Consider the following 22722-nt stretch of genomic DNA (forward strand, 5'->3'; position numbering starts at 1 on the left):
AAATGTATGAGCGTATGTACGCATTTACGTTATACATTCAAGTGTTTGTAAATGAAGGTAGCATTTCCTACCAACATCCAACTTCATATAGAATTAACAAGCAACTTCTAGAGAAACAATGAAGGGGATGGAATTTGTGTGTGTGGGAGAGGGAGAAGGACAGAATAAAACTGCTGGTAATTTTTAAAATAGCAGTTATGAAATGGGGATATTTGAACAAGATATACAATTTGTATTATAATTCACTGCGTCTATAATATAGATGCAAAAGTGTTTTAATTTTGACTCCATTGCTCAATTGAACTATTCAGCCTTAGACAGAGACCCTGGATTTCAGTGACCCAACACCAGAATAACACTGGGTCATGTGAAAAGGAATAGAAATATTCTAGATAAATGTGAGCTAGCACTTTATATTTCTTATCAGGTACTAGTTTCACTGATGACTGTCAATCTTAGTTTTTTCCCCTGAAATATCTACCTTTCCACACATTGTATCCTCAGTTTATTTTGTCAGTATCCAATTGACATGGTTTCCAGCCCTGCAGTATTTCTGAAACAGGCAACCAGGACCTAGAAACCAAGTTCCATGAGAAACAGTTGAAGGAATGCGGATTAATTTTGTATGTGGAATAAAGACTTGCAGAGAACATCAAACGTGTCTTTGTATTCAAAGAACAGTCATGTGGAGGAAGATTAAAACAGAATTGAACCAATAAAAGGAAATTGTAAGAAGGCAGATTTCATTCAACATAGAAATTTGTCTGATAGAGTTGTTAAAATAGATAAACATACTGTTTTAGGTAGTGAGCTCTCTGTCATTTCATGTGATAAGCAGAGTCTAGAAGTCCATCTCTGAGTGTGATTGTTGAGGCTGTTCTTATATTGGTTGGAGAAGTTATATTATGTGTCCTTTCTAGCTCTTTAGAATCTATAATTTTACATTTTAGTGGGATTGCATGTAACTACTTGTTTTTAAAGTAGTTTATGATAACACATATGGCTTTTTACTGGGTCAGCTTCTGAAATAAACTTTAAACTCACAAGTAAACCCTAAGGCAAAAACAGGGCCTGATTCTGTCACTGGAAAATAAACATAAGGAAAAAGACTTTAGAATTCATAGGCCCTTTCAAAAAAATTATCTAGTGAGGCCCACCCAGTGGTGCAGCAGTTAAGTGCGTGCACTCTGCTGCGGCGGCCCGGGGTTCGCAGGTTCGGATCCTGGGCGCGCACCAACACACCGCTTGTCAAGCCATGCTGTGGCAGCGTCCCATATAAAGTAGAGGAAGATGGGCATGGATGTTAGCCCAGTGCCGATCTTCCTCAGCAAAAAGAGGAAGGTTGGCGTCAGATGTTAGCTCAGGGCTAGTCTTCCTCATAAAAAAAATAAAAAAATTATCTTGTGAACAAAATCATTCCAGTTTCACAGGAAAGTAAAGGTTAATGCACTTTCTGTTCAAAGGCAGCACTAAGTCTACAGCATATTTTAAAATCGCTGTGACTTACCTCCAACTTTTTGAGAAGGTAGATTTCTGTGTTATATTCAAATTCCTGTTGTTTGACCATGTACTGTTTTGTCTTCTATTAGAGACAAGCATTCTTTTTGATGTGGATATTCTTTCGTTTATACTGAGCAAGTTTAAATTTGCAGAATCAATCTAACACCTTCAGATAAACTAATGACCAAATAAAACAATTCCCCTGGCTTTTACAAGAAATGGACAGATTTGTCACAAATATATTTCAGACATCTGCATTTCAGCTGTATGTTTTTATTACAGCCATAAAAATTAGGACATGGATTTTAAATCACAACCTCATATATACACACACACACACACTTGTAAAACTGGTTTCTTAGGGAACTGACATGGCATGGCTGGAAATCATGTCAACCAGATACTGATAAACTGAGGATGTGATGCCTAGAAATGGTAGATACTTCTGGGGAAAAAACTAAGATTGACAGAGTCATCAGTGCAGCTAGGACCTGATAAGAGATGTAAAGTGCTAGATCATATTTAACTAGAATATTTCCATTCCTTTTCACATTACCCATTTTTTGTATAAATACATAAAATATGTACTTGTAAGAGGAAAAAAATTTGAAACATGTCTGCTTACTCATCCATATCTCCAAGACACTACTTAGAGTGAATAGGAACAGGTCTATTCTAGGTAAGTGTGAGCTAGCTTTATGGCTGAATGAATTCAAGAAGAGTTTACATGAGCTTCATTGGTTAGAAAATCTAAAACTATGTTAAAATATTTTGTTTTGTTTTGGTGGAAAGAACACTAATTTTGTGGAGCCAAAATCATCTATGGGAATATCTATTCCTTCCTTTAAGATACCCCTTCCCTTCTTACTTCCTTTGACCAATCTCAGAAAACTAAGCTGAAAAGAAATTTTTCTTAGGGAAACAACTAACATGGCATGGATGGCATGATATGTCGAGTAGTGTGGTATGACTATGGGAATCACAGACCCTCATTTTTAAATACGATCCTAATTTTGCATAGTTTTATTATTTTTAATCAAGATGATTCAATTAATATCTAATTAAATGTGGTTTATTTCTTATGAAAAATAATTATAAATGAAGAATACAAAAATACTACATGAAATATATAAGATTACTGGGAGGGAAATTTATGGCCTTAAATAATAATTTTTAAAAAGTAGAAAGGATAAAAATTAATGACCTAGAAAGCCACCTTAATATGGTATAAAAATGACAGAATAGGGGAGTGACGTCAGCATCATGGCGGAGTGAGCTTTCCCGTGAATTCTTCCCCCACAAAATACAACAAAAGTAACAGCCACAGACCAACAACGGAATCCCAGACAGTCAAAAGCTGGAGCGGAGGGATCCACACTGCCGCACATCTGAGAGCGGAACGTGCTGGGCCCCCGGAGGAAGTGGGGAGAGGTAAGGAGAACTCCGCTCCCTCCCCATCAGATCAGCGATCCGGTCCGCGCGGCTCCCAGAGAGGGGGGAGGGGCGGCCCTCGGCGGGAAACTGTAGCTCTTCGGGCTCTCTCAGCCAGTGGGAAACTCCTGCACAGAGGGCTCAGAGGAGCCACAGGGCTACCATCAACATCTGAGCAACCCAGAGAGCGGATAAAGAGGGGCAAACGAGAAGCCTCCCACGTCAGGGACCCAGAGGGCAAAAGAGAGAGCTCCCCCCTCCCCGCAACCCGGAGTCTGCAGCTCGACCAGATCTAGCGGTCCGAGGCAGACCTGAATAAACTGGACTGGACCCGTGGATCGCAGTGGGGAAAAGAAAACAAAACAAAACAAAACAAAACTGCGGATCGCAGCAGAAAAACTGGGGCAGAGCGCAGGGGGCTTAGACTACACAGCCCTTTACCACCACACAGTGGCGGCAGGTGGAAATTGCAACCAGAGACTTCCAGGATGAGGAAAATCAAAACCAACACAGGAACCACAATGCAAAAATATATGAAATCACCAGACCAGAAACAAAATGACAAGCACCCAGAAATCAACCCCGAAGACACAGAAATCCATAAACTAAATGACAGAGATTTCAAAATAGCTATCATAAAAACACTCAACGAAATACGAGACAACACAGACAAACAATTAAATGAGATTAGGAGTTTCTTCACAAAAGAGATTGAAATCATAAAGAAAAACCTATCAGGGCTGATGGAGATGAAGAACACAATGGAGGAGATAAAGGAGAATCTGGAATCTTTAAAGAACAGAGCTGACAATATGGAGGAAAGAATTAGTACTTTAGAGGATAGGAATACAGATATACTCCAGATGGAAGAAGAGAGAGAACTAAGACTAAAAAGAAATGAAGAAAGACTCCGAGAAATATCGGACTCTATTAGAAAATGTAACATAAGAATTATAGGTATTCCTGAGGGAGAGGAGAGGGAAAGAGGAACAGAGAGCCTATTCAAGGAAATAATAGCTGAAAATTTCCCAAATCTGGGGAAGGAGCAGGAAATACCAGTAAGCGAAGCCAACAGGACTCCTATATATATTAACAGACAAAGGCCTTCACCACGACACCTAGTGGTAAGGCTAGCCAGGGTCAACGACAAAGAAACAATATTAAGGGCAGCTAGACAAAAACAAAAAATAACGTACAAAGGAACTCCCATCAGGCTCTCAGCGGATTTCTCAACAGAAACTTTTCAGGCTAGAAGAGACTGGAATGATATATTCAAAATACTAAAAGACAAAAACTTTCAGCCAAGAATACTCTATCCAGCAAAAATATCCTTCAAATATGATGGAGAAATAGTAACTCTCCCAGATAAACAAAAGCTAAGGGAGTTCATGGCCACGAGACCGCCACTACAAGAAATACTCAAGAAGGCCCTCAGGCCTGAAAACAAGAAGAGAAAGGGAACACAAAGCTTGGAGTAAGGAGAAAAGTAGGTAGACAAAATCAGAGAAATAGTAGATCTTTACCGGAATAGGTTAGCAACCACTTAAATACTAAACTCAAAGATCAAAGGAAGAAATTCACCAAAAATAAATTTAACCTCATCACTGTAAACACACAGCCACAACACAAGATAGAATAAGGTATAACAAGAGCAACTTAGAAGGGGAAGAGGAAAGTGACTGAATTGACTTAGTATAAGGAAATAGGAGGCTATCAGATAATGGACTATCTCATACAGAAGATTTTTTGCCCAAACCTCAAGGTAACCACTAAACAAATAATCAAATTAAAACCACATATGATAAACAAAGAGAAAACTAGAAGAATCATAAGACAGAACAACCAAACTGAATTGGCAGTCCAAAACAAATGGGACAAGAAACAAAGGAAATGCAAAAGAACCAGAAAATAAGTGACAAAACAGCAACATTCAACCCTCATATTTCAATAATTACCCTAAATGTAAATGGATTGAACTCTCCAATCAAAAGATACAGAGTGGCAGGATGGATTAAAAAGCAAGACCCAACAATATGCTGCCTTCAGGAAACACATCTTAGCACTAAAGACAAGCACAGGCTCAGAGTGAAAGGATGGAAGACAATACTCCAAGCTAATGGCAAACAAAAGAAAGCAGGTGTTGCCATACTCATATCAGACAAAGTAGACTTCAAGATAAAACAGGTTAAGAAAGACAAAGAAGGGAAATATATAATGATAAAAGGGACACTCCATCAAGAAGACATATCACTTATAAATATATATGCATCCAACATAGGAGCACCAATGTACATAAAACAACTATTAACAAACCTAAAAGGAGAAATCAACAACACAATAATAGTAGGGGATCTTAACACCCCACTTACAGCAATGGATAGATCATCCAGACAAAAAGTTAATAAAGAAATATTAGACTTAAATGAAAAACTGGACGAGATGGACCTAGTAGACATATACAGAGCACTCCACCCAAAAACAGCTGACTACACATTCTTCTCAAGCGCGCATGGAACATTCTCTAGGATAGACCATATGTTGGGAAACAAAGCAAGCCTCAATAAATTTAAGAAGATTGAAATCATAACAAGCATCTTTTCAGACCATAAGGCTATGAAACTGGAAATGAACCAGGAAAAAAAAACTGGGAAAGTGACAAAAATGTGGAGATTAAACAACATGCTACTGAACAACCAATGGATCATTGATGAAATTAAAGGAGAAATCAAAAACTATCTGGAAACAAACGAAAATGATAACATGCCATATCAAACCATATGGGACGCAGCAAAAGCGGTCCTGAGAGGGAAACTCATAGCGATACAAGCCCACCTTAACAAACAAGAAAAAGCCCTAATAGGCAACCTTAAATTACACCTAACAGAACTAGAAAAAGAAGAACAAACAAAGCCCAAAGCCAGTAGAAGGAGAGAAATAATAAAAATCAGAGCAGAAATAAATGATATTGAGACCAAAAAAACAGTAGAAAGGATTAATGAAACAAAGAGTTGGTTCTTCGAGAAGATAAACAAAATAGACAAACCCTTAGCCAGGCTAACTAAGAAAAAAAGAGAAAAGGCTCAAGTAAATAAAATTAGAAATGAAAGAGGAGAAATTACAACGGATACCATGGAAATACAGAGGATTATAAGAGAATACTATGAGAAATTATATGCCAACAAATTGGACAATCTAGAAGAAATGGATAAATTCTTAGACTTATACAACCTCCCAAAATTGAACCAAGAAGAAATGGAGAATCTGAATAGACCAATCACAAGTAAAGAGATTGAAATAGTAATCAAAAACCTCCCAAAAAATAAAAGTCCAGGACCAGATGGCTTCTCCAGTGAATTTTACCAAACATTCAAAGAAGATTTAATACCCATCCTCCTCAAACTATTCCAAAAAATAGAGGAAGATGGAACACTTCCTGAATCATTCTATGAGGCCAACATCACCCTGATACCGAAACCAGACAAAGACAATACAAAGAAAGAAAATTACAGGCCAATATCACTGATGAACATTGATGCAAAAATCCTCAACAAAATATTGGCAAACCGAATACAACAATATATTAAAAAGATCATACACCATGATCAAGTGGGATTTATACCAGAGACGCAGGGATGGTTCAACATCCGCAAATCAATCAACGTGATACATCACATCAACAAAACAAAGAATAAAAACCACATGATTGTCTCAATAGACGCAGAGAAGGCATTTGACAAGATACAACATCCATTTATGATAAAAACTCTCAATAAAATGGGAATAGAAGGAAAGTACCTCAACATAATAAAGGCCATATATGACAAACCCACAGCTAACATCATACTCAACGGGGAAAGACTGAAAGCCATTCCTCTGAGAACAGGAACGAGGCAGGGCTGCCCACTCTCACCACTCCTGTTCAACATAGTACTGGAGGTTTTGGCCAGAGCAATTAGGCAAGAAAAAGGAATAAAAGGAATCCAAATAGGTAACGAAGAAGTGAAACTCTCACTATTTGCAGATGACATGATTGTATATATAGAAAACCCTAAAGAATCTGTTGGAAAACTGTTAGAAACAATCAACAACTACAGCAAAGTTGCAGGGTACAAAATCAATCTACAAAAATCAGTTGCATTTCTATATGCTAATAATGAACTAACAGAAAGAGAGCTCAAAAAGATAATACCATTTACAATTGCATCAAAAAGAATAAAATACCTAGGAATAAATCTTACCAAGGAGGTGAAGGACCTATACAATGAGAACTACAAGACATTATTGAGGGAAATCTACGATGACATAAAGAAATGGAAAGATATCCCATGCATGTGGATTGGAAGAATAAACATAGTTAAAATGTCTATATTACCTAAAGCAATCTACAGATTCAATGCAATCCCAATCAGAATCCCAATGACATTCTTCACAGAAATAGAAAAAAGAATACTAAAATTTATATGGGGCAACAAAAGACCCCGAATAGCTAAAGAAATCCTAAAGAAAAAGAACAAAGCAGGAGGCATCACAATTCCTGACTTCAAAACATACTACAAAGCAATAGTAATCAAAACAGCATGGTACTGGTACAAAAACAGACACACAGATCAATGGAACAGAATTGAAAGCCCAGAAATAAAACCACACATATACGGACAGCTAATTTTCGACAAAGGCGCTAAGGACATGCAATGGAGAAAGGAAAGTCTCTTCAATAAATGGTGTTGGGAAAACTGGACATCCACATGCAAAAGAATGAAAGTGGACCATGTGCTATCGCCATTCACAAAAATAAACTCAAAATGGATCAAAGACCTGAAGGTGAGACCTGAAACTATAAAACTCATAGAAGAAAATATAGGCAACACACTATTTGACATTGGGTTTAAAGGAATCTTTTCGGATGACATGCCTACCCAGACTAGGGAAACTAAAGAAAAAATAAACAAGTGGGACTTTATCAGACTAAAGAGCTTTTATAAGACAAATGAAACCAGAATCAAGATGAACAAACAACCAACCAGCTGGGAGAGAATATTTGCAAAACATACATCTGACAAGGGGTTGATCTCCATAATATATAAAGAACTCACACAATTGAACAACAAAAAAACAAACAACCCGATCAAAAAATGGGCAGAGGAAATGAACAGACACTTCTCCAAGGAAGATATACAGATGGCCAATAGGCACATGAAAAGATGCTCAACATCACTAATCATCAGGGAAATGCAAATCAAAACAACACTAAGATACCACCTCACGCCCGTTAGAATGGCTATAATCACCAAGACAAAAAACAACAAATGTTGGAGAGGATGTGGAGAAACAGGAACCCTCATACACAGCTGGTGGGAATGCAAATTGGTGCAGCCTCTATGGAAAACGGTATGGAGATTCCTCAAAGAATTAAAAATAGAGATGCCCTATGATCCAGCCATCCCACTACTGGGAATCTATCCAACGCACCTGAAATCAACAATCCAAAGAGGCTTATGCACCCCTATGTTCATTGCAGCATTATTCACCATAGCCAAGAAGTGGAAGCAACCTAAGTGTCCCTCGACTGACGATTGGATTAAGAAAATGTGGTATATATATACAATGGAATACTACTCAGCCACAAAAAAAGACAAAATCGTCCCATTTGCAACAACATGGATGGGCCTGGAGCGTATTATGTTAAGTGAAATAAGCCAGAAAGAGAAAGACAAACACTGTATGATCTCACTCATATGTGGAATATAAACCAACACATGGACAGAGAAAACTGGACTGTGGTTACCCGGGAAGTGGGGGTGGGGGGTGGGCACAAGGGGTGAAGGGAGTCATATATGGGGTGATGGACAAACAAAAATGTACAACCCAAAATTTCACAATGTTAGAAACCATTAAAATATCAATAAAAAAAAAAATGACAATAAATCTAAAGAGATTTAATAAAGAGCAGAAATTAATGAAACAGAAAATAAAGATATAATACAGTTAATTTCAAAAATTGGTTATTTAAAAAGAATAATAAAATTGACAAATATCTAGCAAGATCAGAAAAAAAACAGGGCATGAGTAAATAATACTAAGAATACAAAGAGAACATAACTATAGATACAGGAGAGATTAAAAGATATAAACAACTTTTTGTTAAATTTCAAAACAGAAAAAATGAACAAATTCCTACCAAAAAGATAAATTATACAAACTGACTTAAGAAATCGACAAAGGATAGCATGAAAAAGGAAACATAGAGGCAATCTTACTCATAAATACAGATGTAAAATTCCCAAACAAAATGTTAGCAAACCAAATCTAGCAGTGCACAAAAATTATCAAGTTGAGTTTATCCCAGGAATACAAGAGCAGTTTAACATTAGAAAATCTATTACAATCTGTTAATGTAATTCAGTGCATTAATAGATGGATAAAGTAAAGCCATTATGATCATTTCAAGATATGCTGAAAAAAATTCACAAAATTAAAAGTCCATTCAAGAAAAAACTATTAGCAAACTGGGAACAGATGGGAACTTTCTTAAAGCCTGATAAAGGGTATCTACCAAAAACACTGAGCAACAATTTACTCAGTGGTAAGTATTAAAAGCATTCCTTTTAAAATCAGGGATGCTGCTATCATTTTTTTCTATTCAAAATCAAATGGAAGTCCTGCTCAGAACGTACAGCAAGAAAAAAAGAGTAAAAAGTATATGTATTAGACTGAAAGATCCTGTCTTTAATTACAGATAAGACAGATATGATTATCTTCATTGAAAGTCACCAAACCCTTAAAAAATTAGACTTAAGATAATTTAGTAAGGTTGCTAAATACGAGATCAATATCCCACAATTACATTTCTATACAACAGTAGTTAGGGAACAATTTTAAAAACTCAGCATCACTGTATAATAAATATTCAGAAAAGTGCTATTATTTGAAGACAGACAGGCATGAACCCTCTGTAACACAACATAAGAGGTGGATTCTAGATAAAGACCCAAATGAGAAAGGTAAAACTATAAAGTTAATACAAAAAAAAATCTAAGAGGAAACCCTTGTAACCTGGGAATGGGAAAGAACTTCTTAGACAAAACTTCAAAACACAATGATAAGGCAAAAATAAGGTTGACTTAATTACACAAAAGTTAAGAATTTCTGGGGGCCAGCCCCGTAGTGTAGCGGTTAAGTTTGGCATGCTCTGCTTTGGTGGTCTGGGTTCGTGCGTTTGAATCCCAGGCACGGACCTACACCACTCATCAGACATGCTGAGGCAGTGACCCACATACAAAATAGAGAAAGACTGGCACAGATGTTAGCTCAGGGCTAATCTTCCTCAAGCAAAAAAAGAGGAAGATTGGCAATGGATGTTAGCTCAGAATGAATGTTCCTCAGCAAAAAAAAAAAAGTTAAGAATTTCTTTCAATGAAGGATACGATGGACAAACAATATACAGACGATAAAATGGGATAAGAAATTTATAATGTGTAAAGCTGACAAGGGATTAGTATCTAGAATATACAAGAAATTCTGGGAAATTGATAAGGGCAGAAACCCCCTTAGAAAAATGAAGAAAGCTGTTACAAAAGAGGCAGCCAAAAGAATAACAAGCATTTGAAGGGATCACCAACTATTAGAGATCAGATAAATGCAAATTAAAACAGTAACAAGGATTCCTAATTCCCGTTCTCTGGCAACACTTGTCATTTTCCATAGTTCTAAGTTTTCCCAACCCTCACGCACTGTTAATAGGTATCTATACTGGTCATTTGGGAGAACTGTTGGTACTATTTAGTCAAGTTAAGTATACTTATTCTATGACCCAGACATTCTGCTCCTGAGTTTATATACCAAATAAATATTCACACGGTCCATACTAGTATATGCATTAATGTTATTTGTAGGGGCAGGGAGTTGGAGGTGTTCTGTATTCCAATCAGTGAATAGATAGATAAATGTGGTAGATGCACACCTTAGTAGGCCATTAATTAGAAGCTACAGATTAGGGGTACACATAGCCACCTCAATGGATCTAAAAGCCTAGTGCTAGGTGAAAAAGATAAGAAACAGAGTGCCATATATAACAACATCATTTCCATAAATTAAAAATACATGCACAGAAAACAACAATACACATTATATAAGAATACAAACAAAAAGATACACTTTGAATAAACTCAACATAATGGAAAGAAGAATATGGGGATAAAAGGAAACAAATGAGTGTGTGGACTAGTGATGATGGCATGCCATAAATTAAGAAGTAGGACTGGCATAATTCTCTGCAATCAAGGTTCAGAAAAGGAGAAAAGAGAACAACATAGCAAGTACATAACAATAAATCTAACCGAAAGATGTATAAGACATTTGTAAAGAAAATTATAAAAATTTATTACAAGACATTAAAGATTTAGAAGATCTAAATAAAAAAAGAGAAAAACCAGTTCGTGGCTAGGGAAAGTTATCACTGTAAAATGTCAATTCTCCCCCAAACTGACTCATACACTGATTAGGACCTCCCTTCCTCACTCCAATGTAGTTTTTCATGGAACTTGACAAGATGATTCTAAAATTAAAAGAGCCAAAAAAAAAAAAAAAAAATAGCCAAGACATTCTTGCAGCAAAACAAGTTTGAAGGGGGATAACAAGACTTATTATAAAGCTTTAGAAATTAAGACAGTATGGTATTGACACAGGATTAGACAAATAGGCTAATGGAATCAAATAAAGACTGCACAAATAGACCCACACACATGGAAATTTAAAATATGACAGATTAGCACTGTGGATCAGTGGGGAAATTAATTATTTTCAATAAATGGTGGTTGGAAAAATTAAATAGGAAAAAAAACACAAAAGTAATTGGATCCCTACCTACAACACAGCAAAAAAAACCCCCACAAATCCAGAAAACAATACCACCACAAATCAATTCCAAAGACCTTTAAACTACTTGAAAAATACACAGAAAAATATATTTTTTATTTTTTTATTTATTTATTTTTTTTTGTGAGGAAGATCAGCCCTGAGCTAACATCCATGCTAATCCTCCTCTTTTTGCTGAGGAAGACCGGGTCTGAGCTAACATCTATTGCCAATCCTCCTCCTTTTTTTTTTTTCCCCAAAGCCCCAGTAGATAGTTGTATGTCATAGTTGCACATCCTTCTAGTTGCTGTATGTGGGACATGCCTCAGCATGGCCGGAGAAGCGGTGCCTCGGTGCGTGCCCGGGATCTGAACCTGGGCTGCCAGTAGTGGAGCACACGCACTTAACCACTAAGCCACGGGGCCGGCCCCACAGAAAAATATCTTTATGATCCTGGGGATAGAGAAGAATTTCTTAAGGCAGATAATACACACTGGAAAGATGATAAAGAAAATGAAGAACTACAATTCATTAACAGATATCAAAAAGTGAAAAGACAGACCACAACTGGGAGAAGATAGCTGCCACTGACATAATTAACAGAAAAAGAAGTCACCAGAAAGTATTTTAAAACTCTCAAATATGGGCTGGCCCCGTGGCTTAGCGGTTAAGTGTTTGCGCTCCGCTGCTGGCAGCCTGGGTTTGGATCCCGGGCGCGCACCAACGCACCGCTTCTCCGGCCATGCTGAGGCCGCGTCCCACATACAGCAACTAGAAAGATGTGCAGCTATGACATACAACTGTCTACTGGGGCTTCGGGGGAATAAATAAATAAAATTATAAAAAAAAAAACCTCAAATAAAAGAGAGTTTTTTTTTTAATTTTTTTTTTTTTTTTTTTGTGAGGAAGATCAGCCGAGCTAACATCCATGCTAATCCTCCTCTTTTTGCTGAGGAAGACCGGCTCTGAGCTAACATCTATTGCCAATCCTCCTCCTTGTTCCCCACCCCCCTCAAAGCCTCAGTAGATAGTTGTATGTCATAGTTGCACATCCTTCTAGTTGCTGTATGTGGGACATGCCTCAGCATGGCCGAAGAAGCGGTGCCTCAGCGCGCGCCCGGGGTTCCGAACCCAGGCTGCCAGTAGCGGAGCCTGCGCACTTAACCGCTAAGCCACGGGGCCGGCCCAAAAAGAGAGTTTTAAAATATATCAAGTTATGTTCAATCCCCACTAGTAATTAAAAAAATTAAAATTAAAACCCCAATGAGATACTATTTTATACCTATCAGACTGCCAAAATATAAGGAACTGAAAATACCAAATGTGGTAGACAAAGCTGGTGATAAATCAGCACAGTCATTTAGGAAACGATCTTGTTTAGGTAATCAAGTTAAAGATGTGCTTTTCTTACGACCCAGCAGTTTTCTACTGGCATTTATTCTAGAGGAACTCTTACGCTCCAGGAGACATGAAAAAAATGTTTATAGCAGCATTGTTTATAATAACAAAAAACTGGTTAACTCAATTGCTCACTAACAGGAAAACACAAATTGTGCCGCATTTACATAACGGACTATAGTATAGCAGTAAAAATAAACAAATGTGGCTATACTTAGTGAAGTGGATGAATCCAAGAAACATAACACTGAGTGACAAAGCAAATGTAGAAGAGTACATACATTGTTACCATGCAAAAGTTCAAAAATAAGCAAAATTAAATAACATTAAGTATACATATGTATAGTGTATAAAGAAACGATAAACACAAAATTCAGGGGAAGCAGGAAGCAAAGAAAGAAGAAGTATAGCAGGTGCTTCAGTAATACTAATACTTGAGAAATCCTGTTTGTGATTAAAATCCTATGTGTGGCTTTTCAAGCCTGACCATAGGCAATTACAGAGCCTTTACCTGGCAGGCCCCATAGGAGAAAGCTGCCCTCCCCACACCACACTTAATGTACAGCCAGTGCATTATAGTCTCTGAAGGAGTTGCTGTCAAGGTCTCAAGGCCCCTGGCCAGTGATGCTCTTTCACATATTTACATTCCTAGTCCCCCTAGCCCCCTGCATTCCTAGCTCCTTTAGCTGAGGCCTTGGACAGAGGGCTTCTTCAGGTGCCTCTGCTGAGACTTCCTTAGAGGGGTAGAAGAGGGGCAAAACCTTGAAGACCCTTTTCCCCACTTGAATTAGTATTCAGTGCTTTTCAACTCCTAGCCCTTCCTATTTGCCACCCCCCACCCCCAAAAAAACGCCCACACACTTCAAGGCCCATAAAACTGCTGGTGCCTTTTGTTTGAGGCTCCCTCAACAGTGACAGTCCCCCACGTCTGTGCTGATCCACCTGACCCCAGACCAGTGCACCATTCCATGGGGGAAAATGGAATGGGGCAGTTGGCATTTCTTCTGGTTTTAGACTCTTGCTAATACCACTGCACTAAGTGATTAAAGGCTTAACTCTTTCAGTTTTGGCTGAGCCTCACAGCTCAGCTCTTGCTCAGCTGAGTTCCTTATAGTAATATATTTCTTAAGTTAGGGTGTGTAATAAAGCTACTTTGAATCTCCTCCATAAAAACTTATAAAAAGTTAAGTTCTGTGGAACTCCTATGGGGAGGACAAATAAGATGAAATCACAAAGCAGCAGCTGTTTAACTTATAGCTTCAGCACCCCAGAATACAAAAAGATGAAGGAAATTGTGGCGTTATCAAAAAGGTGCTTCATTCTTTCTAAAATTTGAGTGTAAGGTACAAGGTAGGATACAAAGGAATCTCTTAAAGTACACAATTCATATTATAAATTTTCTCTTCTTTAGTATGAAATCCTTTAAGTAAGACTTATCTTCTCATATTTGATTTTAAATTATATTTTGGGCTAAATGTGATATATCTTAAATGTATCTATACCAAATCTGTAGATAGCGAGTTTCTACAGTTACTAACCACTCTATAAGATAGTATGTGCTTATATAATGTCCTTAAACTATTTTTTCATTCAAACTACTGTATAAAGTTATATTTGTCCTTAAACTACTTTCTTCAAACTTCAGGGATTTCATAAATCAATTTACTTTTTGCCTCAACCACATAGGAGCTGTTTCTATCTCCTTTTGGTCTACGTCATTGCTGTACTGATCTGATCGGTCTTCTTATGTAGAAGTCCCTCCTGTTCTCTGAAGATCATAGTTCCCCATATCTGAACTTTTCCAACCAGAGCCTGTAATATCATAAGGGGTAAATACTAAAACTGCATAGTAGTTCATGCTCTGACATACCATGGTTTTATAAAAGAAGAAATTATATTTTATGTTCATAATGTATGATCATCATTATACAGTAACAAATTCTCAAAGGTGAAAAACGTATTAGAGATTGCCATGCCCCTATTTTGACAATTCCTTACATCTATACAGTGCAATTAGTTATAATTTAGAATGTGCTTTCACATCAGCTCATTTGATCCTTACAATTAATTAGGTGGGACGGATAGAATTATTCCCATTTTACAGATCAGAAAACAGAAACAAAAAAAAGGTTTCTATGACATTCCTGAGGTCATACAGCTGGTTAGACCTGACTGCAGGAACTGGTATTCCTAGTCCACTGTACCCCTCTGAGACACTCTGCACCAAAGCTCTGCCACTTTCTACTTGCCCTAAACTTGCAGGACAACTGTAAAATATTAAAACTAAATAAACTTAGCTTATGATAAAAAATTATTAAGAATCTTTATAAAGAATACTAATGCTTTTGTCAAATATAGCTTTTGTCAAATCTGTTACTTTGAGATGAATTTCATTATCTATATATTAAACATTGACAGCAAGGCAATGTAAATTTAATCATAAATTTCTCTCCAATTCTGCTCTTATTGTATAGTCTTCATTTTCTTCACATGTACACCTGTAGCTTTCAGCAAGGAGATACTTAGCAAAATCCTTACTTAAAATTGATCAATATAGAAATATGTTTCCACTAATATTTCTAAGGCAAGAAGAAAACAGCTTTAAAAAGAGACCTTGAACAAAGTTCCCAGACTTTTTTTCTTTGCATTAGTTTCCTTACCTCCAAAAAGATGGAATGCTTTCCTGCAGCTTGGTAGGGGCCACTTTGCACAGCTGGATTTCTGAAAGCTTTGTTTTATTTTCAAATATTCTTTAGTAAAGAATGTTTTTGTGGCAGTGTTCAGTTCTAGAGTGAAACAAAGAAAATAGTATTTTTAAGCATTAATTTGAATAAAATGGCAAGAACATGAGAAACAATTGTTTTAATATTTTGATAATAAATTCAGATTTCTTTAAGACAATGAAAACAAAAGTAGAGTCAACTTTTTAATTCAAGCAAGCAAAACTCCCCCCAATTCACATTTGATGCAACTATAACATACATCTACCAAGTAGCTCCTATGTCAGATACTATGCCAGATGTGGGGGATATAGCAATGACTAAGACATAGTCCCTGCCCTCAAGGAGACTACAGACTAAAAGATGGAGATAAATAGGTAGACAAAAAAAAAAGGGAATTGTGTTATGGGTGGAGCAGTAGACTAGCTAGAGTGCAATCACAGCTCAAGACTTTTAATGAAAAGGAAAAACTCTTTTAGAACTTTTCACTTCATAATCTCTATTTCATTCTATATATGATGGGTTGAGCATCTGCTGAGTCTAATGCTGCTGATTCGAGGAAGTTTAAAAAATGCAGAAATACATTTTCAACCTTTCAGAAGCTTGCTAATGAGTTAAACAGAAAAAGAAAATATTCATTTGAAGTAAACACAGACCAATCAGAGAATACACATGATGATATTCACTTTAAATAGTAGAAAGTCTCTACATATGAGCCATGGAAAGCAAGGTATGATCTGAGTCAAACTGTTAAATGGAGTTGTCAGAGAGGCCAATGCAGAGTTGGCTACTAACTTGAGAAGTCAAGTAATCTTCCCTTTAATGGTCCCCTCTTACTTTCATCTCACAATTCTTACCCGTACCATTTCCTCAGTTTCCATCCTACTTCAGACTTCAAGCTTCTGCTCAAATCAGTTACATGAAATTTTCTCTATTTTTCCTAATTATGCCCTTAGATTGATTCTTACCTAAGTAATTCATAAGGAAAATGAATTCACAAAGTTTACATTTAACAAGAAAAGAAACAATGTCAAAAATAGACAAGTCTAGGCAAGTGAGGTTTTGTATGAAACCTGCAACTCCCTTTAACTCTCTTCCCTATTCCACATCTAAGAACCAGTAATTCAGGCAAACAAGTTAGAGAAAAAGTATTTTCATAGTCTGTATACTTATGATGTATGCTGGGAGTTGTTAGAGCTATTGAATTTTTTATGCTTTATGTGTTTAATAGTTAAATAATTTCAGGTTGCATATTCTCACAGTGTTTTCTGCAGCAATGTTCACAGCTGCCCATTGCCTGTGAACAGTCCCTGATTATACGAGTTGGTCAGGGCACCATTATCTGGTTAAAAGGACTCAATCAGTGTCATTCATACTGATGAAGAGAATGGAAGAAGTCATCAAATGACTTATACCACATTCAGTTACAGTAACGACTGTCTTCTTGCAGGACTTATCCTTAGGCAGCAATGAATGTAATTCAGGGTATTTTCTGAGAAATTAAAAATCCCATGAGACAAGTGGTATTGTGTTAACAATTAACTTTTGGGCAAACTGACCTGCAACTTTCTAAATTCCCTTAAAAATGAGACCAGTGTGGTGGGTAAATGAGGATTTCATGTGGGAGGTAATATAAACCAAGGTGAAAAGCTTGCAACTCAAGAATTCTTATTCCTCCCCTTTCTTTTCCTCCTCTCCCTTCCCCCTCCTCTTCCTTCTGGAAAGCTGTAGCCATGTTCTAAAATGATCATGCAAGAACCAGAGGATGCCATTGCACTGCTCTCTCTTATACTGAAAATTGATTTGGACGTGTAACTGAATTCTAGTACACCGGATCAAAAGGACATTCTTGTAAGAGTCATCCAATAACTGCAGTTTTGATAACTGGCCACAAATCAAACTTTTCCTAGAGGGTAGATGAGAGAAGTAAAGGTAATAATGATGCCTGTGATATTTCTATTTCCTAGCTTCAAGGAACTGAATACACAATGCACTTTTAACTTACATAACAAACTTATATGATTAATGCACCAAAGCAGGAAACGGTTCATAAACATATTTATAATACCTAAGAAAATTATGATCAGAGGAATTACTTGATTAAAATGTGCAAAACAAGATGGGAGTTGTACCTACAACATTTTGTTGAACATATACACCTGTGTCCATAACATAATCTTACGAGACCAACAATTTTGGAAGATTTTATTTACTATACTTGATCTGAAAGACTTTTGGAGAAGAGAGGACCCAGAAGCCCTCGTCCCACCATTCTTGGGTCAAATAAGAACTGAGTTCTAACGCCTTTTAAATGTGGGACCTTCCACAAGTTCTTGAACTTCTCTTTGTACTTTCTGTCTGCCCTATCTCCTCCAAACATTTATTTTGCACCTGCTATCTGCTTGGCACTATGCTGGTCTAGCTAGGAATATAGAAATGAATTATATGTAAGTCCCGTTTGCAGTGCATTGAACTAGATCAGTGATTCCAAAATGCCTGTCTGCAGCTTGGCTATGCACCAAAATCACTTAGGGTACTTGTTAAAAAGACAAATTCTAGGACTTTGCTTAGATATATTGAAGGAGAATTGCTGTGGACGTGACCTAGGAGTCTGCTTTCTGCAAGCTCCTGGGGTGATTATAAAGCACAGTGAGACTTGAGAACCACAGGATGAAATGATCTTAAATCCATTTCTGTTCTAAAATTATTTGAATTTATTTAAATATGTTAAACCTTATTTCACTCTGCTACAAACTGTACAAATCTTACCCAAGGATGTTGTTCTTTCTATAGAACTGTGGTGCCCCATTCTAGTGGCATTTGAACTTGGAAATGCAGGATTTGGCAACAAAATAAAATATTCAACACTACATTTCTCAAAATTACCTGGAAGAAGCATTAAGAGAAATCTGAAGGCAGACCAAGATGTAGGGCTTGGGGTAAAAGGTGATGAAAACCACCTTTATCCCCTTCTCTGCCAATCCTACCTACTAGGAAGTAGGTGTTTTTTTATTACAATACATATTATAATGTATTGGGTGTAATCAGAATTTCATATTGTTGAATATGCTAGAAAAAGACAAAAACCTGAATATCCTGGAAAGATTCTAAAGTCTATTTAAATGGCACATTTAGTTAAATGTGGTGGCAGTACCATGGAAGGAGCAGCGTCTTTGTGGGACATTATCATAAAAAAAGTAAATGATTATTAGGATAAAGGAATTCTTGTCATCTTGATTTGGCTGAGTGCACAAGTCAATCACAAACTACATAAAAACATAAGTCAAATTATCACAGAGTGTATTACCATGAGATTCATTGTATTACATCACAAACAATAAAATAAAGACAACCACATACATAGGATAATTTTGAACTACAGGCAGTGTCAATAGGGTGGTGCAAATTTGATTTCACCTTTATGCTTAAATGTTGAACAATTAATTATATTTTATATTTAAACAACTAATTATAATTAAGCAAATATTTGTTAATAATAGTTTCAAGCATTCTGCTAAGTGCAAGAGTTAAAACTGAAATAGGCATAGTACCTGCATTAAATCTTATCTAGTAAAAAAGTAATCATAAAGTTATGAGGTAAGTGCTATGATAGGGTTAATTCAGGCCTTAGTGTCTTATTAAGGAGGGGAATATGATGAGTGGGATCACAAATATAGCATACAGTCACTTAGGTGGACCTGGTGGTATTACGTTCCTTTTTAAAAGGCTAGGATATATGTGTTCAGCCAACTCATTCAGATTATTAAAGGCCTTGTTTACCCATTTAAAATTACTTCTCATTATTATGAAAGCTTTTTTTGCCAACAATTTCCTTCTAAGTTCTATGTTGTTTGATACATAATATTTCATTTTTTTCAAAGAAGCAATCTGCAAAAAATGATCTGACAAAAAGGAAATTTGCAGCATGTTATAATAAACATAAAAAAAAACCCACTTCTCCAAAAGTTTTGAATTATATATATGGGATGGGTCATGACTTTGAGTGGAGATCCAACTCTCCCTTGTTTCAATAAAGTGCTGTGCATGCTTGTTCACAGATATTATTTGGTTCCAGGAGATTAATGTACAATAAAGGACATTTGCAAGGAGTAGACAAGATTGGGAATCAGAGTCCCAGTCAGTGGCACTTGTGTAAAAAGGGAGACTTCTAACAAAATAATCTTTACCAGCTGATGCTAGATCCTCATTTTTTAACATAGCTTTCAGTTTAGTAATTTCTTGTGAGATGATCTTTAGAATTTTAGTTTTATCTCATTCTTATCCTTTAATATGTTGATTTTACTATTTACTAATTAATTTCAACTATTCCAATCTAAAACAGTTTTCTTTGTATTTTCGGACAGTAGCATGAGAGAAATTAAGTTAGGATGCTATGTCAAGAAGATCTAAGATCCTTCCCTTACACAAGAATGGAGAAGGATTTGGCATTTGGGCCAAATATGTTATTTAATCTTTTCATTGTTGATTTATAAGAGTTCTTTATATATTCTGCATACTATACACTTATCACATAAATGACTTACAAATATTTTCTTTCATTCTCTGGTTGGCTTTTTGCTTTCTTGATAATATCCTTTGAAGCACAGGAGTTTTCAACTTTGATAAAGTCTAATTTATCTATTTTTTCTTTGGTTGTTTATGCTTTAGGTGTCATATCTAAGAAACCATTGCCTAATCCAATTTTTAAAAGATTTACTCTTTCTTCTAAGAGTTTTATATTTTTAGCTCTTAGATTTAGGTCTTTGTTCCATTTTAAGTTTGTGTGTGTGTGTGTGTGTGTGTGTGTGTGTGTGTGTGTGTGTGTGTAGTGTAAGGTAGGGATCTAAATGCATTCTTTTTTCATGTGGATATCCAAATGCTACAGGCTCTTGATGCTCTTACTGAGAATAGTGGTAGATTTTAGTAATTTTTTTTTTTAAAAAATGCTTCTCTATTTGTCGTATATCCTTAGGACAATTTCCAGAGACTTTAATTTTTTTTTTTAAATCATTTTCACCTGTTAAATAGCTGTTTTGCTGGGGTGAGGATCCTTTGAGCTTTTCACACCACTATGCCAGAAATCCTCTTTACTATTTCTTGATTTATCCACTTTAAACATTATGTATTGACTTCCTTCTAAAAGGATTTAGGTATTTTACATTATCTTCTTCCCTTCTCACCTCTCAAATTTTTGTGAATCATATTATTCATTTTTAGTTTCTTTATTGACTACCTTTATTATTAGTATGCTTTTATCAGCTAGGATGCTCTTGGTTTAAACTAACAGAAAACTTACTCAAACTGTCTCAGGTAATTAGTAAACTTAATATTTCATGTAATAAGAAATCCAAAGGTAGGGTGGGCTTCAAACTTGGCTGACTCAGTGGTTATACACTGGTTAAACAATGTCATCAAGACTGTGGTTAACACCTCAAGGCTGTGGTTAAACAATGTCATCAAGACCTCATGTTCATTTGTTTCCTCAGTCTGCCATCCAAAATAAAGGCTTCATACTAAGCTGGCTCCCTACTTCTCATAAGATGGCTGCCAGAAACTATCTCTGTTACACACTTTCTTGTTCATGTCCAAAAGGAGAGAAAATCACTTTTCCATCTCATGTCTCAAGAGTAAAGACAAACTTTCTTCTCATTTCATTGGTCAGAACTGGACCACATGCCCATTTGTGAACCAATCACTGGCAAAAGGGATAGATTACCAAGATGCTGAGGATAGAGTCTGCTACCCAGGAGGCACCTGGTCTATACTGGGAGAGTTGAGTAACTGAATAAAACTCACGGTTATGTTAGAAAGGAATAAGGATGTAACGGATACTGATTAGCAACCAATAGTGTCTACTACAATTTGTTTTGTTTTTCTATCAATTTTCAACAGTATATCTTGACCTCCATTAAAAAAACAGATATTGAGCCAGCCCTGATGGCCTAGTGGTTAAAGTTCCACATGTTCTACTTCGGTGGCCCGGGTTTTGTTCCCCGGCACAGAAGCATACCACTCGTCTGTCAGTAGCCATGCTATGGTGGTGGCTCACATAGAAGAACTAGCAAGACAACCAGAATCTACAACTGTGTACTGGGGCTTTGGGGAGGAAAAAAAAAGAGAGGAAGACTGGCAACAGATGTTAGCTCAGAGCGACTCTTTCCCAGGGAAAAAAAAAAAGATATTAATGCCTTCTACCCTTTTCTCCTACATATCTTCTCCCACTACAACTTCTCAACTTCTAACAGTGTTATTAAGAACTTTGTCAAGATCACATCCAACAGTGTTAAGTAATTTAAACAAGATCACATAACTAGTGAATGTTATAGTTCAGGTTTAAAATCATTATTTTGCTAAAGCACACTCTATGGAATAAATCTGGAAGGAATTTCATCAGCTCTCTATCCATTGAGCTACTATAATAGAATTATGTTACAACTAACCCTTTGTTCATTGGCCAAATATCTTGAGTTCCTTTAGAAAATGACAGTTTTCCCACTTTAACTTTTGACGATAACTGTCCTCTGGTTTGTACAAAATTGGAATGGTGACATTAGGTAGTTGAGATGATTAACTCATTCACTTAATAAATAACCCTCAGGGTTCAGTAAGGTTAACAGAATAGTCTAAGATTGGAAAGTAATTTTCTTAAAATATCAACAAAAGCATCTGAAACTAGAAGAGGAAAACAATCTCATTTACAATAGCAACAACAAAAATACATAGTCATAAAGCTAATAAGAATTGTGCAGAGCCTTTAGGAAGGAAATTACAGAAATTTAATAAGAGGCAATGTAGCATAATAACAATCACTCAAGGTTAT

General features: G+C 36.4%; 1 protein-coding gene across 3 annotated transcripts in view; it reads right to left on the reverse strand.

Moving 5' to 3' along the window:
- Positions 1-22722, reverse strand: part of RNF180 (ring finger protein 180) — a 246717-nt gene that overhangs the window by 42630 nt on the left and 181365 nt on the right. For all 3 annotated transcript variants that reach the window (XM_058564005.1, XM_058564004.1, XM_058564006.1), the window contains one exon: positions 15843-15968. In XM_058564005.1, the coding sequence (XP_058419988.1) occupies positions 15843-15968 (126 nt within the window). The remainder of the gene's footprint in view (positions 1-15842; positions 15969-22722) is intronic.

Source organism: Diceros bicornis, chromosome 20 (assembly GCF_020826845.1).
Source record: "Diceros bicornis minor isolate mBicDic1 chromosome 20, mDicBic1.mat.cur, whole genome shotgun sequence".
Lineage (NCBI taxonomy): Eukaryota > Metazoa > Chordata > Mammalia > Perissodactyla > Rhinocerotidae > Diceros > Diceros bicornis.